The sequence below is a fragment of the Uloborus diversus genome, chromosome 1, assembly GCF_026930045.1.
Source record: "Uloborus diversus isolate 005 chromosome 1, Udiv.v.3.1, whole genome shotgun sequence".
Classification (NCBI taxonomy): Eukaryota; Metazoa; Arthropoda; class Arachnida; order Araneae; family Uloboridae; genus Uloborus; species Uloborus diversus.
The window spans coordinates 86273229-86299929 of NC_072731.1; the positions used below are offsets into that span (position 1 = coordinate 86273229).

Consider the following 26701-nt stretch of genomic DNA (forward strand, 5'->3'; position numbering starts at 1 on the left):
TTACTTTTTTGGTTAGAGTCCCCCCTCCCCCTTCATTTGGAGCATTTTTGATCGGTAGAGCTAGGCGCCTCGTTGACTCTGGTGCCGTCGTGCGCCGCACGACCTTGTACATAAGGACGGCGCGGCCCTAGAACGAGATACCGATCAATTCGAAATTTTCCAATGAAAACAATAGGACCAATCTCGTAATTGTACGACTTTAATTAGCGGAGATATTAATTAAAACGTTAATTAACATTATGTTATTCAGGAATTTTTTATTTCTTTCCTATTGCCATTTTGTATGTGAGCAAATAAAATTCTAATAGTTGTTTTAAAAGGGAATTTTTTAGCTGCTGTCGAAATCTTAAAACAACGTTTCCATCTAATTCGCAACTCCAACGAACTTTAGGGGGCACTGCAGTCACTGTCTAATGGCCGACTTAAAAACTAAAACAAACGCATGTGGTAACGAAGAAAATGCTAAAAGTGTTGTGATTTTTGTTCGTATGTATGATTTTTTCGCTTTATTCATTTGAAAAGATTTTTCAAAGTCTTTTGGTTATTCTGACCCACATAGAAAGAGATTAGAAACCAAAAAGTATTACGAAAGTAAACAATTAATGCAGAACACACAGTAAAAACTGCACAGTTTGAAGCAGCCATTTTCACGATGTTGAATTCGGAATTCATAAACTTTCGGTTCGCTTCGAACGACATTTTCATTTTGTACCGTTTTTTCTATACATTAGTACATATTAAGTTCAGTTTCGTGACATTTCCGGCATTTGTTGACATTTTTGTCACATAGTGCACATACGTGGCAGACTGTCAAGAGTAACGTTTAACACTAGATAATTTATTTCTATGACTATATGATTGGATCATGCATTTAATTCATTCGTTATGGAAATGATTTAACTGATATGCGAAATCTTGTCAAGATACATTATTCTTTCACACAATTTTAAAACCATAACCCTATAAACAGATTTTTGGCGAACTTTTATTTTTTATTGTTCAAATTCTTAACGTTCTTTCTGGATTTTTCAATCTGTTCTGCGATAAATATTTTCAAGAAAATTTATTTGCATACTGTCTATTTCAGTAGGATAATGTAGTAACAAAGGTTATTTAAATCATTTATGTGGAATTAGGTTAAGGAAAAGTGTCCAGTCAATGTTGTTAAGTTCGTTTTTTTTTTTCATCGAATTGAAAAACTGATATTTATTCAAATTCACTCAGAACAAAATAAATAAAATGTGTACTCACAGTTTATATATGGTGGTAGTTTTCTTTTCAGTTGATTGACTATTATTTCTTTTTACTTATCGAATTCCGTAATCTTACTATCATTTTATTCCACTCATGATAAAAATTAAAAATGGTTTAACTAAAAACGCGAAATCTCGCCAAGGCTACTTTGCTCGCAAAATGCCAACACCATAACCCTAAACAACTTTGGCGAAACCTTTCAGCTGAGAATAAAAGGAATAAAGTAAATTCTTTCTCGGTTAAACATTTTTCATTTTGTTCTACGATAATAAATTCAAGAAAATATTTTGCATACTGTCCATTCCAACTAAATGCTGCTGTAAAATATGATTAGTTAAATTAATTTAAGATTAAAAAAAACTCATATTCTTACAAATTCATACAAAACAATAAAAAAATTTACCTGGTATAACGTTATCCAATTTTGTTAATTCGGAACTCCAGCGCTCGAATACGCTACCTTGCGGTGATTTACAAAACTGCCGATGGAACTAAAACATTGCCACGTTTTAGTTCCATGTGTGTCTGTTGACGTAAACACAGGCAGTTTGTTCTGAGTAGTTATTAACGCAATCGATGTGTCTTAGTTTGCTTTCAGCTACAGAAATTAATTCGTCCCCTAAGAGTATTCTCGAGCTTCTCAAAATAATGTTAGTTTTCCTTATTTCTTTCAAAAAAGTATTAAATGGTGGACGCGTAAACAAGAAAACTCTGGATTAACGAAATTGGATAACGTTATACCGGGTAAAATTTTTTATTGTTTTGTATGAATTTGTAAGAATATGAGTTTTTTTTAATCTTAAATTAATTTAACTAATCATATTTTACAGCAGCATTTAGTTGGAATGGACAGTATGCAAAATATTTTCTTGGATTTATTATCGTAGAACAAAATGAAAAATGTTTAACCTAGAAAGAATTTACTTTATTCCTTTTATTCTCAGCTGAAAGGTTTCGCCAAATTTGTTTAGGGTTATAATTTTGGTATTGTGCGAGCAAAGTAGCCTTGGCGAGATTTCGCGTTTTTAGTTAAACCATTTTTAATTTTTATCATGAGTGGAATAAAATGGTAGTAAGATTACAGAATTCGATAAGTGAAAAGAAATAATGGTCAATCAACTGAAAAGAAATAATGGTCAATCAACTGAAAAGAAAACTACCACCATATATCCGTGAGAATTTTGTTGATGATTTGCATAACATGACACAATTAAATCGTAACTCAGAAATTAGAAAAATCGAAACAGAAAATTTTTAAATGAACCGATTCGGGAATTCGAGAGAAATAACTCAGCTACAAATGGAAAAAAAAAAAAGCGCTAGCCAAGCAAGGCAAAGAAGTATCATCTTCTTTCGATAATAATTTGTAATGTCATATTGAATTTTCTAGCATTAATTGTTATTCTTGTCAGGCCACAATTATTATTTAGTTTTATCAAGAATTGATAAATATCGAATTCAACATCATGGAAATAGCTGCTTAGAACTACGAACTACGTAGTTTGCATTAATCTTTGACGTTTAGTAATGCTTCTTGAATTCTCATTTCTTTCTACGTGGGCCAGAATATAAACAAGACTTTGAAAATTAATTTAAAAAGAATAAAGCGAAAAAATCATACGTACGAACAAAAATCACAACACTTTTAGCATTTTCTTCGTTACCATGTGCGTTTGTTTTAGTTTTCAATTCCGCCATTAGACAGTGACTTCAGTGCCCCCTACAGTTCGTTGGAGTTGCGAATCCAGAGTTTTCTTGTTTATGCTTCCACCATTTAATACTTTTTTGAAAGAAATAAGGAAAACTAACATTATTTTGAGAAGCTCGAGAATACTACTAAGGGACGACTTAATTTCTGTAGCTGAAAGCAAACTAAGACACATCGATTGCATTAATAAATACTCAGAACAAACTGCCTGTGTTTACGTCAACAGACACACGTGGAACGCAACGTGGCAATGTTTTAGTTTCATTTGCAGTTTTGTAAATCACCGCAAGGTAGCGTATTCGAGCGCTGGAGTTCCGAATATTTTTTTTAATTAGTTTAATTTCTCTTTCATTCTGATATATAAATTCTAAAACTACTCTTTAAAGCAATTTTTTCGTTTGAAAATTTATTTTAAAAACTAGCTTCGTTTCTCTTTTATTCTAAGCAATGATTTCTATTCGCAACTCCAGAAAACTATAGGGGTCGCTGCAGCCACTGTGTAATGGCGGATGAAAAAGGTAAAACAAACGCACGTCTTTACGTATAAATTGCTTTGACGCTTAGTGAATGACCGTAATTTTTCATCGTGTTTGTGGGAAGCTTTCTTTTCTATTCTTCTGAAATCACATTGCACCAAAAACTGTATGAAACCTGTAATTTCCCCAAAGAAAACACGTGGAATGGAATGTTTTACCTTTTTCTTAAGTATTGTTAATACCCGTAAGGTAGCGTATTCCAGCTCTGGAGTTGCGAATTTCTTTCTGCTGCCATTTTCCATTTGTGTTAATAAATAACATTATAACATGTAAGTTTATCATTACCAGTCTCATATTTTGGTAAATTTAGGATGTGCGCAGGCCCGGACTAATCACTGAGGAACCTCGAACTATTTTGCCTTCCTTTTCAAAACTTGTTTCTTTCTTTTCTATCATTGTCACTGGGCGACTTTAAAGGTTATTTGACGGTCAAAATCCCTGGTCCCCCACTGCCTTGGACTAAGGTGTCTTGACGAGTAACATAAATTCTCGGAACCAGGAACCGCCGATAGCTTACTCAATACCCAGAATCACCTGCGAAATTCTGGCAGGGAAATTTTACGTTGGGTGATTCCTTAAGTAATTATCAGTTGTATATATTACGTTATCATTTTTAATAGTAATATAAATTTTGCCTCCTTTTTTTCCTAAATAAAAATTATACAGATCGTTTTGTTTCTGTAAGAGTGTATTAGGACCGCAATATTTTCCATTGCAATTTTAATCATCAGTTTTCTTGCTATCGTACCTCCGATTGCATTCACACAGTTAACGAGTATCTAGAGGTGGCTCATCTTTATTTGGCAGAAAGCAACATCTTGTTGCGCCCTTTTGCCTTCTAAAAAGCCCTGTAGATTTTTTTTCCTTATGCAGACAAACACCTCGTACCTGTAATCGTTAATTTTTAAACGCCCAATTGCGCCCTTCTGTCATTTTAAAGCGCCCTGCAGCCATATTGAGACTTCCCCCCACCCTCTTTCCTTCTTTTTTCAGTTCTTAAAAAGAAGTTTTTCAGGGGCCCGTTTTTGCGATCGTTAATTTTAAAATTACTTAAACTTAAACATATATTTTGAGACATTGAAAAAACATTTTCAGATAAGAGAGAACCTCTTTCATTAAGACAAACATCCCGTATTTGTAATTGATAGTCAGTTTCTGAGCGCTCTGTTGCGTTTTTAGATACCCCTTTCAGTTATTTCATTTCATGTTATCGCGACAAAAATGTCTTTTTGTGTTAAAAGCCCGGAGTCAGGCTGATTTTAGGGTAAAGGAGGCCCTCTGTGGTGTGCCCTGCCCCAGGGGCGGCATTTCAGCATTTCATTTGGGGGGGGGGGAGGGGTCGAGTTTCTTAAATATGTATACCACATATTTAAGAAACTTCTTAAATATGTAGTGTGGTCCCAAACACAGATTAGCTAACATAAAAACTAATTGAAGTAACAAAGTTATAAAACACTTTTTATATCTTGCTCTTCAAAATCACCCTGGCAACTTCAAAAATTGTGAGGGGCTTAGTTTTTACTCATTGAATAATTTAGTCTCGTCGGCGCTCTCAGCTTCAATGAGATTTCATCTTCCTCCTGCTCTGTTATTCACTATTCCAGACTGATGAATTCATAACAAGGACGAAATTGCAGTCTCTGGATATAATAACGGTCTTTCGGTAGATTGCTTGTAATTTTCTTGCCTCATACTAAAAATGTTACTCATAATTTAAATATTTTATTTTTCGTTTTCAAAACCCAATCCAGATAATATATAGAGCCAACCATACAGAAAACAAATTATCATCAAATCTTGTGTTAATTTCATTCGAGTTTCATCAAATAGTTACTGAGAACCAGTAGGGATATTTCAAGGATATTTTTTATACATTGTTGTAGGCGAATAGTTTCTTGAAGGGTCCGTTTTTGCCATCTTGAATTTTGAAAAGACTTATTAAAAATACATTTTGAGACAACAGAAACTTCTTGTAATTTACAATGAAAAAGTTATTGACGAACTGTAAGAAGGTAGTCAAGAAATGAGACTACTTTTGTCATTGTGAGAATATTTATTAAATTAATCCTTTAAACTTTATATTTATTACCTTTTACTTTTTTGAGGAAAATGTTTCCTTTTTAAGAGGCATCATTATGTACATATATTGTTAATTCATATCTTCCCTTATCTGATTCCACAATCGCTATTAATGAGTTCAGTTCATTTTCTTATTTCGTAAAATTTATTCCCAATTATTTATAGATTTTCCGTTATTTTCAGATAGCATTATATTACGTTTTTATTTATATGTTTAGTCATGTTACTTTAGCTTGGGATGTGGTAATATTGTTGACCAAAAATTGCAATTTCTTGTACACTATGATACGGTAATCACAATTTTTAAATATAATTTTAAATCCAAAAGAATCATACTTTCCTTTTATTATATAATGAAATATTTAATATTATCTAGTAAACAATAATATTTTAATTCGTTCAAAGTCAATGAAATGTAATCAGTTAAAATAGAAACGTCATAAAAGCTTTACAGGTTCCTTTTGCAAAATTTCTATGCAATTATTAAAGAAATTTTGGTTTGAGGTCAGTGGCGCAACCTGAAGAGTGCCCCTCCCCCAAAACGCTGAGTTGAATGTTTTTCAGAACTATTCTTTATTATTGAAGAGAAGCAAAGAACACGTATAGGGAAAACAAAGTGATTTTAATGTTAAAAAAAAATAATAATAATAATAATACCGTAAGGGGAAAATCTTAATTTCTTTTGAAGAAATCTTTGAATGAAAAATATCCAATAGTAACAGCATATTCAGTTCCCCCCCCCCACCCTTATTCCTTTCTCTTTTTTTTTTTCCTAGTTCGTCCAGGGAGATTTATGGCAGGGCATTCGGGGTCTGGGCCCGGGGCACTAAAGGAAAGGGTGCACCAAATTCCTGTCATAAATTTTTTTTTTATTTAGGGACTAGTGTTCAGACCCTACAACTAAAGAGGACAAACATTTTTTGTCATTTGACAATTTTTTTTTAATCAAATGAAAGCATATTACAGGCATCACTGCACTAACTGTTGACGTCATCATCACGTCGTCAATCAACCAATTTTTCCGTATGAAATCGATATTTTCAAGTTTCCTTTCTATCAAAATAATATCCAACACTTACCTTCATATTTTTTTTGTGGGAGGGGGTTGGGAGGCGCACCATATTTGTCAGTGCTCCGAGGCACCCAGGTATGTACATAGGTCCTTGAGTTCGTCTGAAAATAAGTCAGTCTTCAAAATGCTACTCCTCCGGATCCCCATCCCCCTTCCTCACCAAAAGCATTATGTAGCATCTGAAATTTCATGTCCAAATCTTCAATTTCTCAATTTCCAGGGGAGGCCCCAAATACCCAGGGACGTAACTAGGTCATTTTCGAACAGGGGCAAGACCTCGTTTCGGTGCCCCCCCCCCCATACAAAACAAACAAAGCAAAAAAAAAAAAAATCCTCGAGAAACTTCATAACGTCAACACCAGGGCCCCTCAAGTACATTACAGAGAAAATACACGCTCCCTATATATATATATATATATATATATATATATATATATATATATATATATATATATATATATATATAAGTGAAGAATATTGAAAAGACTAAACCAAAAGCCCATAGATGCGCAACGCAGCAAAACTAAAAAGCCAAGTAAATATATAAACTGTACAAGCCAAAGAACAAGTTTTAAACAATTTTTAAGAATAATACTGATGAGAAAAAGAAAAATACAAGCAGCAATTAATAGAAAAAGTTGAAAGGTTTAATCAAGAGCTCATTAGCCGTGAAGGATTCAATAAGTATGGTAAAAAGACCAAAAAATTAAACTACAAAGTAAAAAGAAGGTGTTTAAGCTCCAGTATATGCACGACAGAATATCATATTGGGCTAAATGCACCACATGGTTAACTATATACAATAAACAAGAACTTAAACCTAAAATTAAGATCTTAAATAAATCTTAAATTTAATTCTAACTATCAAATTTCAACGCAAATGGAGCAGAATCACGGAGGAGACGGTTACATTTGAGGCAGTGAATAGCGAAGGGATGCAAGTGGCAAAATTAAAAAGTTGGAGATAACCAGTACACATAGTAGGTGAACCCCTTCTCCGTCTTGGGGCAAGAGATAGTACTAGTAGCCCTGGTAGGTGCTGCTGTATAGCATGATTTAGAAAAAAAAATCAATGAAAGCCTACCTAGGCTATACGCGTTTTACTCAAAACTTGAAAATGTCCACTTATATCCCTTTGCTTCTCACTGACTCATATGAGCCAAGGACGAATTTTACACAAAATGCATTTGCAATTTATACATGTCTTGTAATGTAACTTTTCGTTACACCGTGATGGAGTGCTCTTAACCAGTAGAACAAATAGATAAATAATATTCCATTTGGTGTAATTTTTGAACCGTTTCACCACTGGAAGCCATATTTGAATTAGGCAGTAAGAAAGGAGTCCGCTGCTTATAATGCCATAATAAGCCTTATAAATGCCACTTTTACGTAATTATAAGTTTTTATATAACTTTATCACTGTATTGCTTTTTTAAAAATAGCGATAGGGGGTAAAATCATTAAGTATTTTATTTATTGTTTTACATACAAAGTTATTCAAGGAAAAATATTTTTGTATTTCCACAAGAGAGTAATTCACAACTCGTTGCAATATTGCTTTAAAAAAATTAATCAAAAATTATAACTTCAATAAAACAAAGATTTTCAATTATTTATTTTTCAGTATTTTAATATACTACTATGAAGAAATTCGCAAGAAAAACAACAATATTCAACTACAAAAGAGCAACATATCGCAATAATGGGTGAAATAATTTTAAATCCGATAAAAAATTTAGTAGGTTGTTTGTTTTTGTTTCTTACTTCAAATTAATTTTGAATATTACTATACTTGGCTTATCCTGACTTTAAGCTGACATCTTACTGTAGTTCAAAAGGACATATTATCTTATTTAAACTCTATCTTAATATTTTTGTGCAACACTTTTTAAATTTTCGCAATCTGTACAGTTAAATATTAATTATTACAAGAGCTAATTTTTATAAAGGACGCACGTCCCCCAACTCTGGTATATAGTATACATCTGACAAACAGTTAATAGAAAAACAGAAACCTAATGTGCTTGAGATCAAAACTCTTTCTGTTAACCTTTAAAAAAAAAAAAAAAAAAAAAAAAAAAAAAAAAAAAAAAACACATATCTTAAAAATGTTAAATATTATATGTTTTCAGTGCGCTTCCGTTCCGGTCATTTTCATTTACAGTACAACTTCATTTTTCCGAACTAGCGGGGACCAAAGGCAATCTGGATAACGAAAATCCGGGTAATTTGTAAAACATATTCGTAAATAAGAAGACTTATCTTTTATAACAGCAAAAAACGCTGTAACAAAATTACATAGGATTGTTACTCGAAAACACTTAAATAGTTCAGCTGCTGTGGTGTAGGAATGACACTCCAAATATGCCATGTTGTTTATTAGATGACTATAATTTATTGCACGTCCATTAGTTGTGTATTTAATCAAAATAAAGAACAAATATTTGGTACATTGACGGTTTCGTTCCGGCTATCATAATTTAGAAGTATTTTCATTTCAGTGAATATATTTTTTAACTTTAAAAATTTGATCTGGATAAGCCGGAGATCTGGATAAACGGGGGCAAGATCAACGAGGTTCTACTGTAATTATAAATATGCATCAAAAGTACCAAAGAAAAATTCAAGTTTAGAGCCGTAAAAAATAGCTGATTTCTGGCACATTGATTGACGTTGATGATTTAAGCATATTTAAAATATTGTGTGGGTGGAAAAAATATATTGAAACTAAGTCGAAAATTTATCGTTTTAGTTCAATTTATTCTCAAAATAACCCTAGTATTTTCTAAAGAAATATTAGCAGCCTCCCGAACTTTAAATTAAATCTCTATTATTATAGTGCGAGATTTTTTTCCAAGAATGTTAAAAATTATAAAGTTCAACAAATTTGTATTACATCATTCAAATTATATAAACAATGCCTTATCTACTCTCCAATCGTCTTTAGCATTTAACCACAATGATAAATAAGATGAAGATTGTTAGGAGCCTCTTTTTCGTGGTCTTTCGCTCTCTTTCTGAATTCAGCTCAGAGGCGGATCTAGAGGGGGGCCATGGGGGCCATGGCCCCCCCCCCCCCCCAAACCTATAGGCTCATCTCAAAAATTCTGTCCGGAGAAAAAAAAAAGTTGTCAAAAAGGGAACGAAATTTATTTATCACATGTTTTTACTTTTGAAGAAAGTCTTAATTGTTGTGCTACTTGCTGTTACATTGCGTTGTTACATGTTGCAAAAATTGAGAGTCCAAAAATTCAAAGTAAAATGCATCACATATAGTTCTTTATAACAGCATCGTCCTGCAAGCTCCAATGTCCTTCTTGACCTTCGCCCACGAGGGTCAACGGCGTAGAACGTTTTAGGAGGGAGGGGATGGGGTATTTTTTAGAAATCTATTTTGTTTGGGATTCTCTAGGGGGAAGGGGATATTTCGTAGTATTTGAGGAGCGTGCGCCATCGCTCTCTTGGTGGGGGAATGTGCCATGTGCACCCCTGTGTAAGTAATTTGATTTCAAAAGGAGTTGGAACAGGTCGGAAGGGCTTGGCTATCTGTTCTTTCACACTTATACAGTCGTCAAAATCGCAGGAAGAGAAAAGGTGATTCTGTTGCTTATATCTCCAGTTGGGTTTTCGTTTACGAATAGTGACACGTTCATCTATTAACGGGGGACGGGCCTACTTCTACTTTGATGGTGTTGACAGATTGGAGAGGTTTAACAGTAATTAACGATGCATAGCAGTACACCGAAGGTAAGTTTTGATTTTGATTTGTAATTATTTGCACTTACGAATGTAGCGTAACAAGGGGATGGCAGGAGTGTCTCTTGCCAGGGCGCAGCAGCTAGTGGGGCGATATTTCGACCGATTTAAAATAAATAAATAAATAAATGTATAAAAATTGACTATATGAGTAGAAAAATTCCTTTATGAATAAAAATTAAAAAAAAAGTCTCGCAAAAAGAGCTAGAGAGGAAAATAAAACAATCCTTAATTCTCAAAAGGGGGGGGGGGAGTTTTACCCGTGGTGTGAAAATTCTGTTCCGATTCATAGAGTGTTCTTCATCATACTAAAGACTTATACACAAATGGTCGCGTTTTTTAGTCAATTTCAGATTAGCAATGTTTTTTGTATTTTTTTTTTTTGCTTTCCTAATAATTTTTTTTAAATTCTTTGATTTTTATTTAAAAAAAAAGGTTTCATTCTTTCTTTTAGTAAGTGTAAATTATGTTTAAGGTACATTTTCCCAATGGTTTGAAACAAATTCTATTAAAGCTGTTAAAAAAATAAGAACAATAAATACATTGCTATTAATGGAACTGAAAAATGTTGATTCTCATTTGGTTCAAGAACGTACATTATTCATATTTATTAACGAATTTCAAATATTATTGAATTTATGTGAAATGGTGGGGGGAGAACTAAAATTTTCGGGTAGTGCAGAATTCTGAATACGCTAAATTACATCCCAATTTCACCGAATGATAAAATTCGAGTATGCACACATAAATACATACATAACATTTATTAAATTGGGAATCATTGAAAACAATTTAATGATAGAAATAAGAATATTATAGTTACAATATTGTTTCCTAATATGTCGAGTCAATTAGTGAAATATTCCCGCCAAAAAATGTTTGGGAGGTCATAGTGACCTCCGGGCACTTCCCATCGGGACGCCGCTATGTGTGTGTGTGGGGGGGAGAGAGGGATTTCTTAAAAACACCAAAGGCACCAGCCCCCCCCCCCCCACAGGGCCCGATTAACCTCTGAAATTAGGGGAAGCTCTGCCTCATTTTGGGGGCCCGTACTTTTTGCTTGCGGAAATTTTTCTTAGCATTCTATGCAAATTGACTAATGCTAAGTGGCCCAGCAGATTTCAGAGTAAGTTTGTTCCATTTTACCGACTGACAGAAATTTTGTTTATTGCATATGTTGCACTTGAATTCTCCACAAATTTGGGTAGTAACATTTTGAATCATATTCGACACTTCACAAAGGAAATTAAATGTCATAAAAGTACATTGTAACTGTAACAGAGTTGAATCAAATCTCACTTTTGAAAATCTAGCATGTAGCTACATTTTATCAAAAGTGTCCTCACTTTTAATAATTTAATTCTTTCATACATTTTTGTTTAGCAAGTTCAAATGTTTGCTATCTCTTTAAGATGCGCAGTTAAAAGCAAAAACTGGCATTGTTATGCAGTTTTACAGTCGTATTTGGGCCCCCTAAAAATTTTGAGGGGAAGCTCAAGCTTCCCGAGCCTTTTTGGTGATCAGGCACTGGACCCTCCTAGGTACGCTACTGGCTCAATCCCCTCTCTCGTGCTGTATGGCAATCCTGGCGGTGCGGTAAATACTCTCGACATTGTATGCGTGGATAGCTAATAAAAAGCTAATGTAAGTAAATAATTTTTCCACTTTTCTTTCCTCTTTTTCGTTCTTCTTTTTAAACTAGAAAATCGCCCGTCAAGGTATGACGGGAGAAAATTGCTTCTAACATTTGAACGAAACCATTACCTGCTTGGTGTGATACTTTGATAGTCGAAATGTTAACCCTAACTCTAGTGGATAACCCTGAACTTCAGTAGATAGCGTTAACTATTGACCCCTTTTCGTTTCTTTACTCCCCTGAAATGACAGTCGTACCAGTAAAACAGTTAAGTTACCGGATCCAGTTCCGCCTTGTCACAATAAAGCCTTTCCCTGCATTTTAAACATTACCAAAACATGTTATCAAATTATCATGCGTGGCGCGAGTTTCATTGTTGATGATGTCAGCGTTGCTCGATCATTGGCCATTATAAATATGAGCATTGTTCCTAGGATTTAATCTATTTGTATTACTAATCACAAAAAGGCTAATGATCGTATTGCAGCAGTCAATGAAATCGTTGAACTGTTATGATGCAGAAAAGTTGAACTGAATTTCTTAATCGACGTTTAAAATTCCAAACAAAAGCTGAAAAAGATCAAATACTTGTCCCCCATCCCCTTAAGGGCAAGGGTGCGCCCCCAAAGTATCGTGAAGACCCCCCCCCCCAAATCAAAAGTCCCCTAAAAAAGTAAAAATAATCCCTCAAAACAACCCACCCCAAAAATTTTAATGGCGCAGCCTCTGCGCCATTATCCTTTTCCCTCCCTAGATGGACACCCCTGGCTATAGTTTGCAATAAATTAAAGTAATGCTAGAGTAACTCCGTAATGCAATTTTTTTGCAGAACCTTTTTTTTTCACTTACGCAAATAATGGTGAGGAATGTTTTGATAAATGAGATTTTGGCAGAAACGCCAATTTTTGGGTGAAAAAGAGCGGCGAGTTACGATTGCGAAGCGAGCCGAAGAACTGCTTGCAGTTCAAGGGTGTTGGTGAGCGATAACAAGGAAAGGGCGGTCTGACAAAAACACTAAATTTTTTTAATTTTAAACAAATTACATTTATTTTCATTATATTGTATCTTTTTTCATGAACAAAAAACACTCATAAAAAGTTTCATTTAAATTTTTATCTGGAATATAATTTAAGTTAAACAACTTAATCTGCATGGGTAATTTTCGTTGAGACGTAAAATCAATGAATTAAAAAAAAAAAAAAACAGGAGAAAATACACACACACACACACACACACACACACACATATATATATATATATATATATATATATATATATATATATATATGTGTGTGTGTGTGTATGTATGTGTGTGTATGTATGTGTGTGTATTTTCTTCTGTTTTTTTTACACACACACATATATATGTGTGTGTGTGTGTATTTTTAATAGACGAAGTTTTTTCAACTGAAAGAATTAAATATATAAATAGAAATGCTTAACAATTCCGCTTTTTTTTTTTTTTCAATCCAAACGTATGATGCAAAACTTTTGCTATCCCCTCTCTTGCCCCTTATCACAAATTGTCACAATTCCACGAACCCGCTCCTCTTACTCTTCTTTCGAACATTATTTGTGGAGACCCTTTTGCATCAAAATTTGTTTAGAGTTTTTTTACATGCTAAAGAATTTAACTTTGACTATTTTTGATATGATGACAAGACAAGATTTTCTTCGTTTCTTAATCCTGTAGGCAGTTTTAAGAAATATATAAAAAAAAATACTCATATTTTCTATTAGCAGAAGGAATATTTTTTTAAATATTTTTTTAGGCTTATTGTAAGCTTTATAGAAGGAAAAATCTCCTCGAATTATAAAACTAAATTCAGTGGCAAAACAGCCTCTAGGGGCCAACGCCTACTCTGCCCATCTCAGTTTCCCTGACCGAGGGCTCCCCTCGGATTATAAATGCTTAAAATACCGAAAAAAAAATGGATTATTTTTAAATATTCCTATGCATTAAAAAAAGAATGATTTTTTAGAGGAACGATTTACTAAGACGCTTTAAAATTCTATAGCTTTGCGTATCCAATAAAGAGCAGTATCGATCAAAATCATTTAAACAACCGACGTATATAGATACATGTCAGCGTTACCAAATATCTGTCAAACCTGCTGTTCTACTAGGCGTAATATAATTATTTCTCTATCATTTGTTTTTTTTCCTTCCTTTTTTCTAAATTTAGGGTAGCAATCTTCCCGTGCGTAATCCAAAAAGTATCGATGCCAGGTCTTCTACAGCAGGAATTTCGAAAATTGATACGTTTTTCTCTAAAAGGCCAAAACTGTCTATCACTGAAGAGTCACAGTCAAGAAACGATATTTTTAAATCATGCAATGTTGAGGATAACGTGAAGCAAACATCTACTGCAAACAATGAAGCCGTAGTAGACAAGCAAGTAGCTGACACGTCCAGCAATAAAAATCTTGATATTGGGAATTACATCGGAAAATGTCCCGACGATTTCACAAAACGTATGCTTCTTGAAAATCATTGGACACCACCAAAAAACTATACGTTTCCTCATTCTGTTCACACAAAATGCGGGAAGGAAGTAAGAAGGTTCGTAGGACAGAAACATTTAGAAGATTATCATTGGTTAGTGTTGTCTGACAAAGATAAAGGACTCTACTGTGTATACTGTGTATTATTCTCTGCAGGAGAGCATGGCGGCCGCCAAACTAATACGCCTTTGAATACTTTTGTAAGAAGTTCTCTGAAGTCCTTCGCAAAACTCACTGGCAAGGATGGTCACCTCGAGACACATTCAAAAAATCATTATCATAAAGATGCTGTAGAAGCAGGGAAAAATTTTCTCCGAAACTATACTTTCAGAAACCCAAATGTAGCAGATTTAATCTGTACTCAACGCTCAAAACAAGCAAAAGAAAACAGGGATAAATTGAGAAGTATTTTGGAAACTATCATTATGTGTGGCCGTCAAAATATTTCGCTTAGAGGTCATAGAGATGACGGCAGAATAGTTGATGATGACACAAATGCTATTTCTCACGAAAATGAAGGCAACTTCAGGGCCTTACTCAGATTTCGTATGTCAGCTGGGGATAAAATATTGGAAGAACATTTAAGAACAGCATCATCGAATGCCACGTACACAAGCAAGACAATACAAAATGAAATAATCAACTGCTGTATGGAAGAAATTCAAGAAACGTTAATTGATAGAATAGTCAAATCAAGAATGTTTAGCATCATTTTTGATGAGACCACTGATATCTCTCACGTGGAACAAGTTAGTCTTTCCTTTCGGTATTTACATAAGCAACAAATCAGAGAAGACTTTTTTTGTTTTGTAGATGCCTATGCATCCATTCGTAGTGAAGATATTGAAAACGAAAACGGAGAAGAGCGACTTACTGGTACAGCTCTAGGTCATGTTGTGGAAGATATTTTAAAATCTACCTCTTTAGATATATTGAAATGTGTCGGTATTGGAACAGATAATTGCTCTGTCATGACATCTGAGAATCCAGAAAAGCTTGGAGCTGTGGCAACGATTCAGCTCAAAGCCACAAATGCAATGCGATGTCCGTGTTTCAGCCATTCCTTGAACAATTCACTTGAGAAAACTTGCAAAGTGATACCATGCAGAAACGCTGTAGGAACGATGAAAAAAGTTGTTTCATTTTCAAAAGCTTCAGCAAAAAGAACACGAATATTTGATAAATACCTAGATTCGGCATTCAAGGGGTTTTCCTGTACTAGATGGTATGAAAGGCATGATGGCACCTTGCAATTTCGCACCAAACTTACGAAAATTGTCCGAGCGCTAGAACAAATAGCAACCTGGGCAGATAAAAATACATCGTCGGAAGCTTTTTGTCTCAAAGTGGCTCTGCAAAATAGCGAGTTTATAGTCGCTGTTATCGCTCTCTGCGATATTTTGGGCACAACAAGGCAACTCAGCATTCTACTACAATCTGAATCCTTGGATTTAACTCGTGCTAGTGAAGCTTTTTCGGATGTCACAGCAATTTTAAAATCACGACGAGAAAACGCATCAGAGTACTTCAAAGACCTTTTCGGAGAAGCTAAATCGATCGCTGAACAGCAAGACATTGAAATTTCCATGCCGCGCACAACTCAAAGACAAACTCATCGCCTTAATGTTCCAGCAAGCACCACAGAACAGTACTTTTTGCGCACAATTTATATCCCCCTTCTGGATCATATAATTTTTGATTTGGAACAACGATTACCAAAAGAGACTATGGAATCGTTTGGACTTTCAGTATTTATTCCCAGTTGCATGAATGATGTTAAGGAAGATTTTAAAATCGCAGAATCTTTGGCAGCAAAATACAAAGAATTCCTTAATATCTTAAGCGGAACAGAATCTTTTCTAGTGAAAAAGGAGTACGAAGCTTGGCGACAAAAATGGGAAAGAGAGAAGAAGAAAGGAACCTCTTTGCCCAAAACCGCCCTCGAAGCTCTAACATACTGTGACCAAGACCAATATCCTCTAATCAGGAAATTATTACAGATATTGGTAACGCTTCCCTCAAGCGTAGCCACTGCTGAGCGTTCATTTTCGACGTTGAGAAGGCTGAAGACCTGGTTGAGGACCAATATGTGCGAAGATAGGCTCACTGGTTTGGCTCTTCTCAATATTCATCAAGATGTAGTCATCAACGAGGAAAAAATCATGGAAAAATTTGCAAAACAAAAAGCAAGAAAGCTTAACTTCGTCATGTAAATAAAGGTATCAGAAATATATTTTTCATTTATATTGCGAAACATACTTAATTCTTGAATATAAATTGAAATAATTAAAAAACGAAATATTATTTATGAGGCATATTTTTATTTTTTATCAGATTTTCACTCATTTTATTTAACAACATTCCTTAAAGATGGCACCGAGTGGTTTTAGTCACCTTCAAAGTCCTTGATTCCAGACTGGTGATAGAAAAATACAAAAAAAAAAAATGTTTTATTACAATAATATAATTTGAAATGCATTGTCAATCTTTAAAAAATAAAACAACACACGTTTATTCGTGTACCATTTTGAAGTGTATCATTTAGAGTGAATTTTTATAGCTTGATTTAAATTTTATTCAAAATGCCCGTAATCTAGATTAATTAGAGGAAGAATTGATTCCTTCCTCTAGTGGTAGAGGCTGCCTAGGGGAGCTGGGCTCGTTAGTTTTTTTACAAGAACATTGACTTCAAATATTTTTAGTTTAATTTGTTTTCCAGCTCGAGATCCAATTAATAACTGAAAAACCTTCACACTTTCCAAGTAAGTACAGAGGTGCCAACAAGAGGAGATTATGGCGCAAGTTGCACCATCATCAAAATTGAGCGGAGGGGTATTTCATTTATTTATTTATTTAAATTTATTTGTTCCTAGTTATTAATTTAATTAATTTATTTGATTTTATTTTACTTTTGTGGTATTTTATTTATTGATGCGTAACATATAACTTTTCTAATAAAATGATAATAATAATAATTAATAAAAATAAATTACTTAAAAATACTTAAAAAAATAGATTAAATAAAAAAGGACTTAAAATAAAAAACAAAGAAAGGCAAAAGGGTTGAGAAAATGGGGGAGGGGTGGGGGGAATTGCGCCACTAAACTTGGGGGCAGGGATGGGCACCTCTGAGTGAGTATACATAAGAAACTCAGAATGGCCCCCCCCCAAAACGGTCGGCTGGATCCGCCACTGATTCAGCTTCAGATAGTTTTTTCGACATATCTTAAAATTGATTTAAAACTATACAAGATGAGCAAAAAATATTCTGAGAACGGAGTAAAAAGCAGAAAAAAAGTTTGTGGTACGAGCTAGAGAAGATTCTCTTAAGAGAATGGTTCTACGGCCAAGAGAACAAACAGTGTAACGATTTTCCCTTAGGCCCTTGGGGTGGAGTAGACAAGTTCTCGTCATTGTAAAAGCTGAGAGGAAGACATCATGTTGACAGCTTTATGACGTTTAATTGTAGAAAAAGGACATTTGAGCATTTCCGCTATTTTGTATTGGTGTGTACTTCCCTCAGCTTAGCACCCATATTCCTCCTCCGAGAAGAAAATTCTTATAGATAAGATACAACAAGTACTGGTCACTGAGAAAACACATTCATGCTATTTACAGCACCCTCCTACTCTCTCTCTATTTCTCTCTGTCTATCTTTCCCACTCTTTATCCACATTAAACCATGCAAACTTTCTGCCAGCGCCTGCACAGCGTGATTTTTTTTTTTTTTTTTTTTTTTGGGGGGGGGGGTAACTTGTACTTTTTTTAAAAATTTAATTTAAGCATTTATTTAGTCAGTTTAGCGCCCCCAAAATCTGGCGCCCGGGGCACGAGCCCCGTCTGCCCCCCTCTAGTTACGTCCCTGCAAATACCTAGCAAGTTCGAAAATCGCTAAAAACTGCGTTTTTGGAGCTTTAATTTCGAAAAATTACTGGCTCTAGTACAGTGACCGCCGCTTATATCAATCACGTTTGCTCTAAACAGTTTTGATTCCATAAAGTGGCTAATTCATTTCTGTAATATGAGTATTATAAATATAGCTGAATAGTCTTAACTGGAGGGAATGAAACTTGTTAAAAATACTGTTAAAGCTAAAGGAAGAATTTGCTTCAAATCAGATGGAATTTTCTTTGTCATGCTGGCATGGCGATGCGAAACACAATGACGACTACAACTACAATCTGTCGTGGCATTTTAAATCCTTAATGTTATTATTTTTTTAATTTTTTATTAATTTACTGAAGAAAATATGTTTTGCAATAACTAATTCGTGGCGGAACCCTACTGTTTCACGGACCTTTCCGTAAGATCTTCAAAGTTTGTCGATAAATGAGTTTTTTAATTTTAATTTCGAAAATTTGAAAGGGGAGGAATAATTGATTTCGATCTTTTTCTTTATTTTTAAATCGATTGGGGCCAGTCCTTAAAGCTCCATTCCTTACCCAAATTCAGTAAATCTGGCCTATAATCGTTTTTAAGGCTTCAATTTCTAGAATATCCGCTGAGACCAATGTATTTTTTTTTCCCCTAACATCAGCAAAGAAAGTCTAAAATTGCGTTTTAAAAAACTACAAGTGTCAAAATTTTTCCGGGGGAGTACCCCCCGGACCCCGCCCTTTCTTTCCTTCCCTTTCGCTATTATATCAGAATGTTTTTATCTTTCTTTTTATTTTCATGTGTTTCCTCTAAAGAAAAGTCTTGTTGCGCCCCTTGTTAGGAGAAAACCCTAAATTTTAGAGCATACATATCTCACTTAAAGGAAAACCCCGCACTACTCTCCTAATACCATTCCCTCTTTTCAGGTCAATCAAAAAAAAAAAAAAAAAAAGATAGCAGGCAAAATATTATAATCCCACACATACACACAAAGACGACTTCTCCCCTCCCTCCGAAAATACCGCGCAAAACGCCCAAATAAAAGATTAAATGCACCTCTCGTTTGAACACGTATGCAAGAAGTTTTGTTATTAGTAATGAGCAATGACACATCATGAAAACCTTTTCTCCATCGTACCCCCCTTGTTATATATAATCTACTATTGGTAAATAAGTGCAGACATATCATGACTCTGAAGTTTTTAGGTTTGCGCCCCTTTGAGGAGTCCAGCCCGGCCCTGGATGTGCGACTAATTATGTTTATTTTCTTGGACTTTTTCCCTTCACATTCAAATTGCAATAACTCTCTTTTTCCTTCCTGTTTTTACTTTTGAAATATATTTTGTATAGTGAAAAGAACACGTTACATTAAGATTGTTTGGATTGCTTTAAATGAAACAGAGCTGAACAAAAAAGTTCGCTTTTAATGATTTTAACTAAAGCTTAGTTGGAATCTGATGACTTGGTATTCGCAACTCCAATAAAAATATAGGGGCGCTGCAGCCACTGTTTAATGGCGGATGAAAAAGGTAAAACAAACATGCCGTGACTTTTAACTTGCTTTGACGCTTAGTGAATGACAATAATTTTTCGTCTTGTTAGTGGGAAGCTTTCTTTTCTATTCTTCTAAAATTAAATTACATCATGAACTGTCTGAAGCCTGTAATTTACCCCAAAGAAAACACGTGGAACGGAATGTTTTACTTTTTTCTTTAGTATTATGAATCACCGCAAGGTAGCGTAATCGAGCTCTGGAGTTGCGAATTAAATTAATGCATATTGGTATTTTTTAAGTCTTGGTGCTTTAGTTTCACGTAATCAACCAAGCAATATGTGTCATTTTATGTGACAAAAGCTGATTGTAATTGTACATAAATATTTCAGACATAGTCTATCAGACGTAATTCAGTTTAACGTGAGCACAGATTATAGTTGATAATGCATATACAGTAAAATCTCTCTAATGCGGACACTAACGGAACAAATTTTTCTTCCGCAATAGAGAGGTGTCCGCAGGACAGGGGTTTAATAATGTTACTTGCATTGGAACTGGAGAATTAAAAATTGTCCGCCTTTGAGGGGTGTCCGTTTGGAGGGGTTTTACTGTATTTTCATCTTTTGTGCTAATTGAAAATACTCATTATATTTCATAACTATTATTAGCGTTAATAAGATTTTTGCCAAAAATATATTTTACTGGTGTTTTGGAAACCCTGCATTATGCGCATTTATTTATTCCTTAACGCGTTAGAAACTGATGTCAGAGTGCTGCAAAAACATCTCAACTGGACATCTCTTTCATTTTTAGGGAGCCCGTGCGAAGCCGGGCACACAGCTAGTGACTCCATAAGAACTGTCAATGTTAATCAATTTATTAATCTTAGTTTCGCGATGTTAAAAATTATTCACTTTTTTTTTCATATTTGATTTTTTGTACTAATTTTCTTTCTCTTTTATGAAATCTAGAGGAATTATAATAAAAGAAGAAATGAACGAAAGTTCCAATGGTTCTGGAGAACTCAGAGAATGCACTACGGATAAACAGACAACTGCCACAAGTCTTGTTTCTACCCAAATATCCACGACTCCAATAATATCATCTAGATCTATAATAGAAGAGCAAACTGCTGGTACTTCAACAGAATCTACACAAAGCCCAATGTCCAGCTCTATGATAGAATGTACAGAAGACGAAACACCTAGTGCCCCCACACAATTTGCAGAAAATCAAGTTCCTAATATTATCAACAAAAACAGTTCGGTACTAGAAAAAGAAAAAGCTGACACCTGCGTCGGGTTAGAATTCAATAAGTTCTTAGTTGCACTACAAAAACTAACTGAGCGGAAAACAACAACAGAACGAACAAATCAAGAATCGAATGAACTCAGAGAGTTTGAAGTGGAAGGAATGGAACACCAGGAGCCAACTACATCCAGTGGAAATTATACTTTGTCATTTTCAATGGAACTTGAAGAGAATCAAATTGTCAAAGCTTCGAATGATTGCATCAGAAGATTGACTGAAATGGAAACAGCTTCACATGAAAATGATTTAGACTGCAATATATTTTCTCCAGTAATTACGGAAGTACAAACAAAACAAATTGGTAGAACAAAACATAGAAAAAACAATCAGAAAGACCAAATTTTCCCGGCTATAAATACTCAGACTCCAGGAATCAGAACGAATCAAATCAGCACATCTTCTAAAAAACTTCAAACAAACCAGTCCATGAGGACATCTATACCATCTGAAGAAATTCAAGCTATTGATCATTTTTCAACAACAGAAAAGGAAATCTTACATTTCTCTCCAGAATATAAACAGAAACAAACCCCCAAGAGTACAGATAGAACACTCTGTGAATTCAGTGGACCTAAAACAGAATGTCAAAAAAGGGAAGTTGCTATACATGGGATGTTTGAGTGCAAAAAACTCTGCCTTGCTTTAGAAAACTCTTCAGTAGCAAAATCTGTTGAAAAGCAGGAAGACTCTGACGAATTATTTTTCCAGTCTTTAATGTTAGAGTTCAAACTTATTTCAAATGAAGAAAAAGCTCAAGCCAAGTGTGAAATGATAAAAATGATAGAAGCATTCAAAATCGATGTCAGTGTATGAAATGAATGTAAATAAAGTTTTTATAGCAGAAATGGGACTAGACGAATGAATATTTTTATGCACACATTCCATTTTTTTGTATCATACGTAGAAAAAAAAAAAGAAAGTTGAAATCTTGATTTGGGACACCCGCCAAAAGTTAAGTGTCTGTAAGTAAAATACAGTAGACCCTCGTTTTTAAGCGGGTGCTACATTCCACGGAAATGCCGCGCAAGATAAGTGTTAAAATAGGGATTAGGTTCCATACATGGAAAAAATATTTCGTTTTAGTGATAAATAAATATGCATAAAAATTAAGTTACTTAATTGAATTTATTTAACGCTGAAAGAACCGACATTAACAAAAAGAATGCATTTTCCATTTAAAATTAGTTAACTACTTTCCCTACATCTGCAAAAAGTGTTAAAAAATGTTTTAGACTTATGTTTTCAACAACTCTCAAGGAACATCCTCTACCGCTACTTCAACTTCACAAAACATAACTTAAAATTTATGAAGGAGATTCCTAAATGATGCCAAAACAGCTCCCCTAATATTTCACCTACGACAGGGGTGCAAACCTGGGGTGGGGTGTTTTGAGGGGTATTTTTCACTTTTTTTGGGGGGAGGGGTTGCGCATACCCGCCTACGAAAAATCATTGCGAGAGTCTATGAATCCTATCCCCTAAGTTCCCGAAAAATGGCTATAATTTTCGTTTTAACACTCCAGTTCCAGAACTTTTCAAAGAAGAGCTTTACTTTTACCACACTAAACACAGCCTAAAAGTTTTAAGACTTGAATTTAAAAATAAATTATTTTTGGAAAAGAAGCCAGAAATCCCCCCCCCCCCCTCCCTCCCAGCGCAAACCTTAACTTTAGAAGAAGATAACAGCTTAAAATTGGATTTTTAAATAATCAATTTTGAAACATTTCGAGAGGCAGAGAATCCTCGAACACCTTTAGTCCGTGGAGTTTGTGACAAAAATACCCAAAACATTTCACTTCCGGATACCAGTCTGAAATTTTGCACAGTGCTTATGTACATATCTAAGAGCAAAAATCCGCCGGGAGGCATTTGATCAGAGGTCATGAACCCCCTGTGATGACGTCATCAAAATGGTCGCCTTTTAAAGAAAAGTACGTTCGTTTAACTGCTTAGAACTCCATTATGGATCTTAATATTGTGATATTAAAGTATATCATTTAAAAGCACTTTAAAAGAGCTATTTACTAGTAATTGAATTTTTTTCCTATCACAAATAGTTTAAGAGTTATTACAATTAACGTCATCAAAATGGCTGCATGGAAAGGTAAGTACGCGCGTTTAACTGCTTAGAACTACATTACAGATCTTTATACTGTAATATTAATGTGTATCATCTGAAAGAGCTTTAAAAGAGCTATTTAACAGAGACTGATTTTTCCTCCGAAGACAAGTAGTTCTAGAGTTATTAAAATTTCCGTCATCAAAATGGCTATCGTGAAAAGGTGAAAAGTTTCGTTTAACTGCTCAAAACGCCTTTAGAAATCATTCTTCCGTAAAAAATAGGTACACTAAATAAAAGCTTTAAATTAAACTAGAAAAATATGCATTGTCCCCCCCCCCCTACATTAAATAGGTTTTAAAATTTCACTGCAATAACGTAACTGCATGGAGCGGTAAGGGGGGGGATTCTCATTGAACTGTTCCAACTGTTCCACCGGATCTAACCAGCAGTGAAACTTTTAATTAAAAATTCCTTACCGGATTAAATACACATATGTATTGTCCCATAATACACTACTTCTCTTGCAAGCGCAAACGAAGGCCGTCTAGCGGCAAGAATCAGAACGACTACTCGATTTTTCCCCGCAAACAAGCTGTAACTTTGGATTGCATTCTGCCTAGCTCGTTTCTTTCCAGTTCTGCTGTTCTTAGCAATAATTTATTCCATAGTGATATGTTTATTATTTAGATATAATTTTCAATAACTGAATATTTGACTGGTTAATGCTGTAGCAAATAATATCAAATAAAGGTGAGTCACATAATTCTATTACGGTTTGAAATCGATAACTTCAATTGTTCATTCCAACTAGCATTAAAATTATCATATATAGCTTGTATTCATTCCTTTAGACCCCTTTTACACACCTGGCCAGTTTAGAAAAAACCCTTTCACGTGGCTATTTTTTGAAACTACTCTTCCAATTCTGATAAGGATTTAAAGAGATAATGTTGACGTTATTTTTTAAACAAACTATCATTCTGAAAGTGGTTTTGAAACTATTTTCCCTATGCAGATATTTTTAAGAGACTGTTGATGTTTGAAAATTGTAACTCCTTTTCTAACAGCAATTTTTAGAAATGTATGTCCTTATGCTAACTTAAGCCAGTTTTCTTTTTCTAATGGAAATTCATTTGCTCAAAGAGCTTTTCTTTAAAACTTTATAGCACGAGCACAGTCGTGCGGGTATAGCTAATTACTGACAAGAAAAAAAAAAAATTTACACTTTGAAGCATTTTCCAGAAAACTCTCAATAGATAGATCAAGAAAAAATATAAATTTTACCTTATATGTACAAAAAATCATCAAGCGAAGGTGGATTTTTTTCTCATAAAATAATGTTATGTTTATTATTTACAAATGACTCAAATATAGAGAGTATCTCCTTCCTCTCAAAAACACATACATTAATGAATGTGATGAATGTTTCTAAATTATTTAATACTATATTCAATTTTTTAAAAAAAGGATGCACATTTTTTTTTCTACTACCCCCGCATTAAAATCCTAATTTCTGAACAAAACTACTAAAATTTCGCAAAAAGTCAAATGATCATTAAAAATGACTCATTTAAATCTGAATTTTACAAAGAATTCATGCTATTAATTCAAAGATTTTGAAATGCACTGTCCACCTTCGCCTGAAACAACATTATAACAGATTTAAGTTACTGCAATTAAAAGAAAATTTTACAGTAAGTGTAAATTTCGGTTTACAAATAAAATTTTACTGATTTTGTCCGTGGTGAGACGACTCCATTTCAGTGTGCACACCTGGCCAGTTTAGAAAAAAAAACCTTTCACGTGGCTATTTTTTGAAACTACTCTTCCAATTCTGATAAGGATTTAAAGAGATAATGTTGACGTTATTTTTTAAACAAACTATCATTCTGAAAGTGGTTTTGAAACTATTTTCTCTATGCAGATATTTTTAAGAGACTGTTGATGTTTGAAAATTGTAACTCTTTTTCTAACAGCAATTTTTAGAAATGTATGTCCTTATGCTAATTTAAGCCAGTTTTCTTTTTCTAATGGAAATTCATTTGCTCAAAGAGCTTTTCTTTAAAACTTTATAGCACGAGCACAGTCGTGCGGGTATAGCTAATTACTGACAAGAAAAAAAAATTTACACTTCGAAGCATTTTCCAGAAAACTCTCAATAGATAAATCAAGAAAAAATATAAATTTTACCTTATATGTACAAAAAATCATCAAGCGAAGGTGGATTTTTTTTCTCATAAAAATAATGTTATGTTTATCAATAAATGTTTCTTAATTATTTAATACTATATTCAATTTTTTAAAAAAAGGATGCACATTTTTTTTCTACTACCCCCGTATTAAAATCCTAATTTCTGAACAAAACTACTAAAATTTCGCAAAAAGTCAAATGATCATTAAAAATTACTCATTTAAATCTGAATTTTATAAATAATTCATGCTATTAGTTCAAAGATTTTGAAATGCACTGTCCACCTTCGCCTGAATTAACATTAAAACATATTTAAGTTACTGCAATTAAAAGAAAAATTTACAGTAAGTGTAAATTTCGGTTTACAAATAAAATTTTACTGATTTTGTCCGTGGTGAGACGACTCCGTTTCAGTGTGCACACCTGGCCAGCTTTTGAGAAAATTCTTTCGCATGGCACACTTGTCGCTGGAGTGCAAAGTCTTTTTTTAGCCACAGCAAAGACGTTGGGGTATGTTGTTTTGCGATTTTCCCACCATTTTAGGGGATCGCTAGTGCGACTTAAATATGGCTCATTTAAATATTTGTCCAGCTCAACAGTAGCTTGCACAGTAGGGTCTTGTTCTCCCTGCACAGTACTTATACTTGAATCAAACTCCGCCCATAAGGAAGAAGAAGACTGTGGTGGTGGGAGATCTGGTTGAATGTTTGTCGCTGGCCGGGAAGCTGGAATGCTCGCTTTGACCCTATTGACAAGTATCCTCTTTGCTTGAAGAAACTTGCCCTCATCTCCGAAGCCTTTAGATTTAAATCTAGGGTCCAAAACTATAGCCTGCGCTATCAGTTCTTGAGACTCCCTAGCTCCAAATCTTCTTGCCAGACCGCTAAGCAATTCAGTGCCCAGTTTAACAATGCTTGCTGGAGCGGTTCTGCCATCGTCATCCAAATAGTTCCTGACTTTCACAGCCATTATCCGCGACAAAACGCTCGTTTTTGATAATGAAACGTTCGCTTCAGCTGAAATTTCTTTTGTGACGTCGTAAAAAACGGACAACAATTTTACTGCTTCGGCGAGCTCTGTCCATTCTGATTCATTCAGTTGCTCTCTGTATGAGAGTAAAGCGAGGGTGGAAACGACGGGCTCCTTATTCCTCAGAAGTCGGTCCATCATGTCGTAGGTGGAATTCCACCTCGTGGGAACATCCTGTTTTAATTTCA

At 34.3% G+C, this 26701-nt stretch overlaps 1 protein-coding gene across 2 annotated transcripts in view; it reads left to right on the top strand.

Moving 5' to 3' along the window:
- Positions 1-22061, top strand: part of LOC129225859 (uncharacterized) — a 71132-nt gene extending 49071 nt beyond the window's left edge. For both annotated transcript variants that reach the window (XM_054863613.1, XM_054868239.1), the window contains exon 3: positions 20892-22061. In XM_054863613.1, coding sequence (XP_054719588.1) covers positions 20892-22044 — 1153 coding nt within the window. In that variant the 3' untranslated portion in view covers positions 22045-22061. The remainder of the gene's footprint in view (positions 1-20891) is intronic.
- Positions 22062-26701: the final 4640 nt, after the last annotated feature.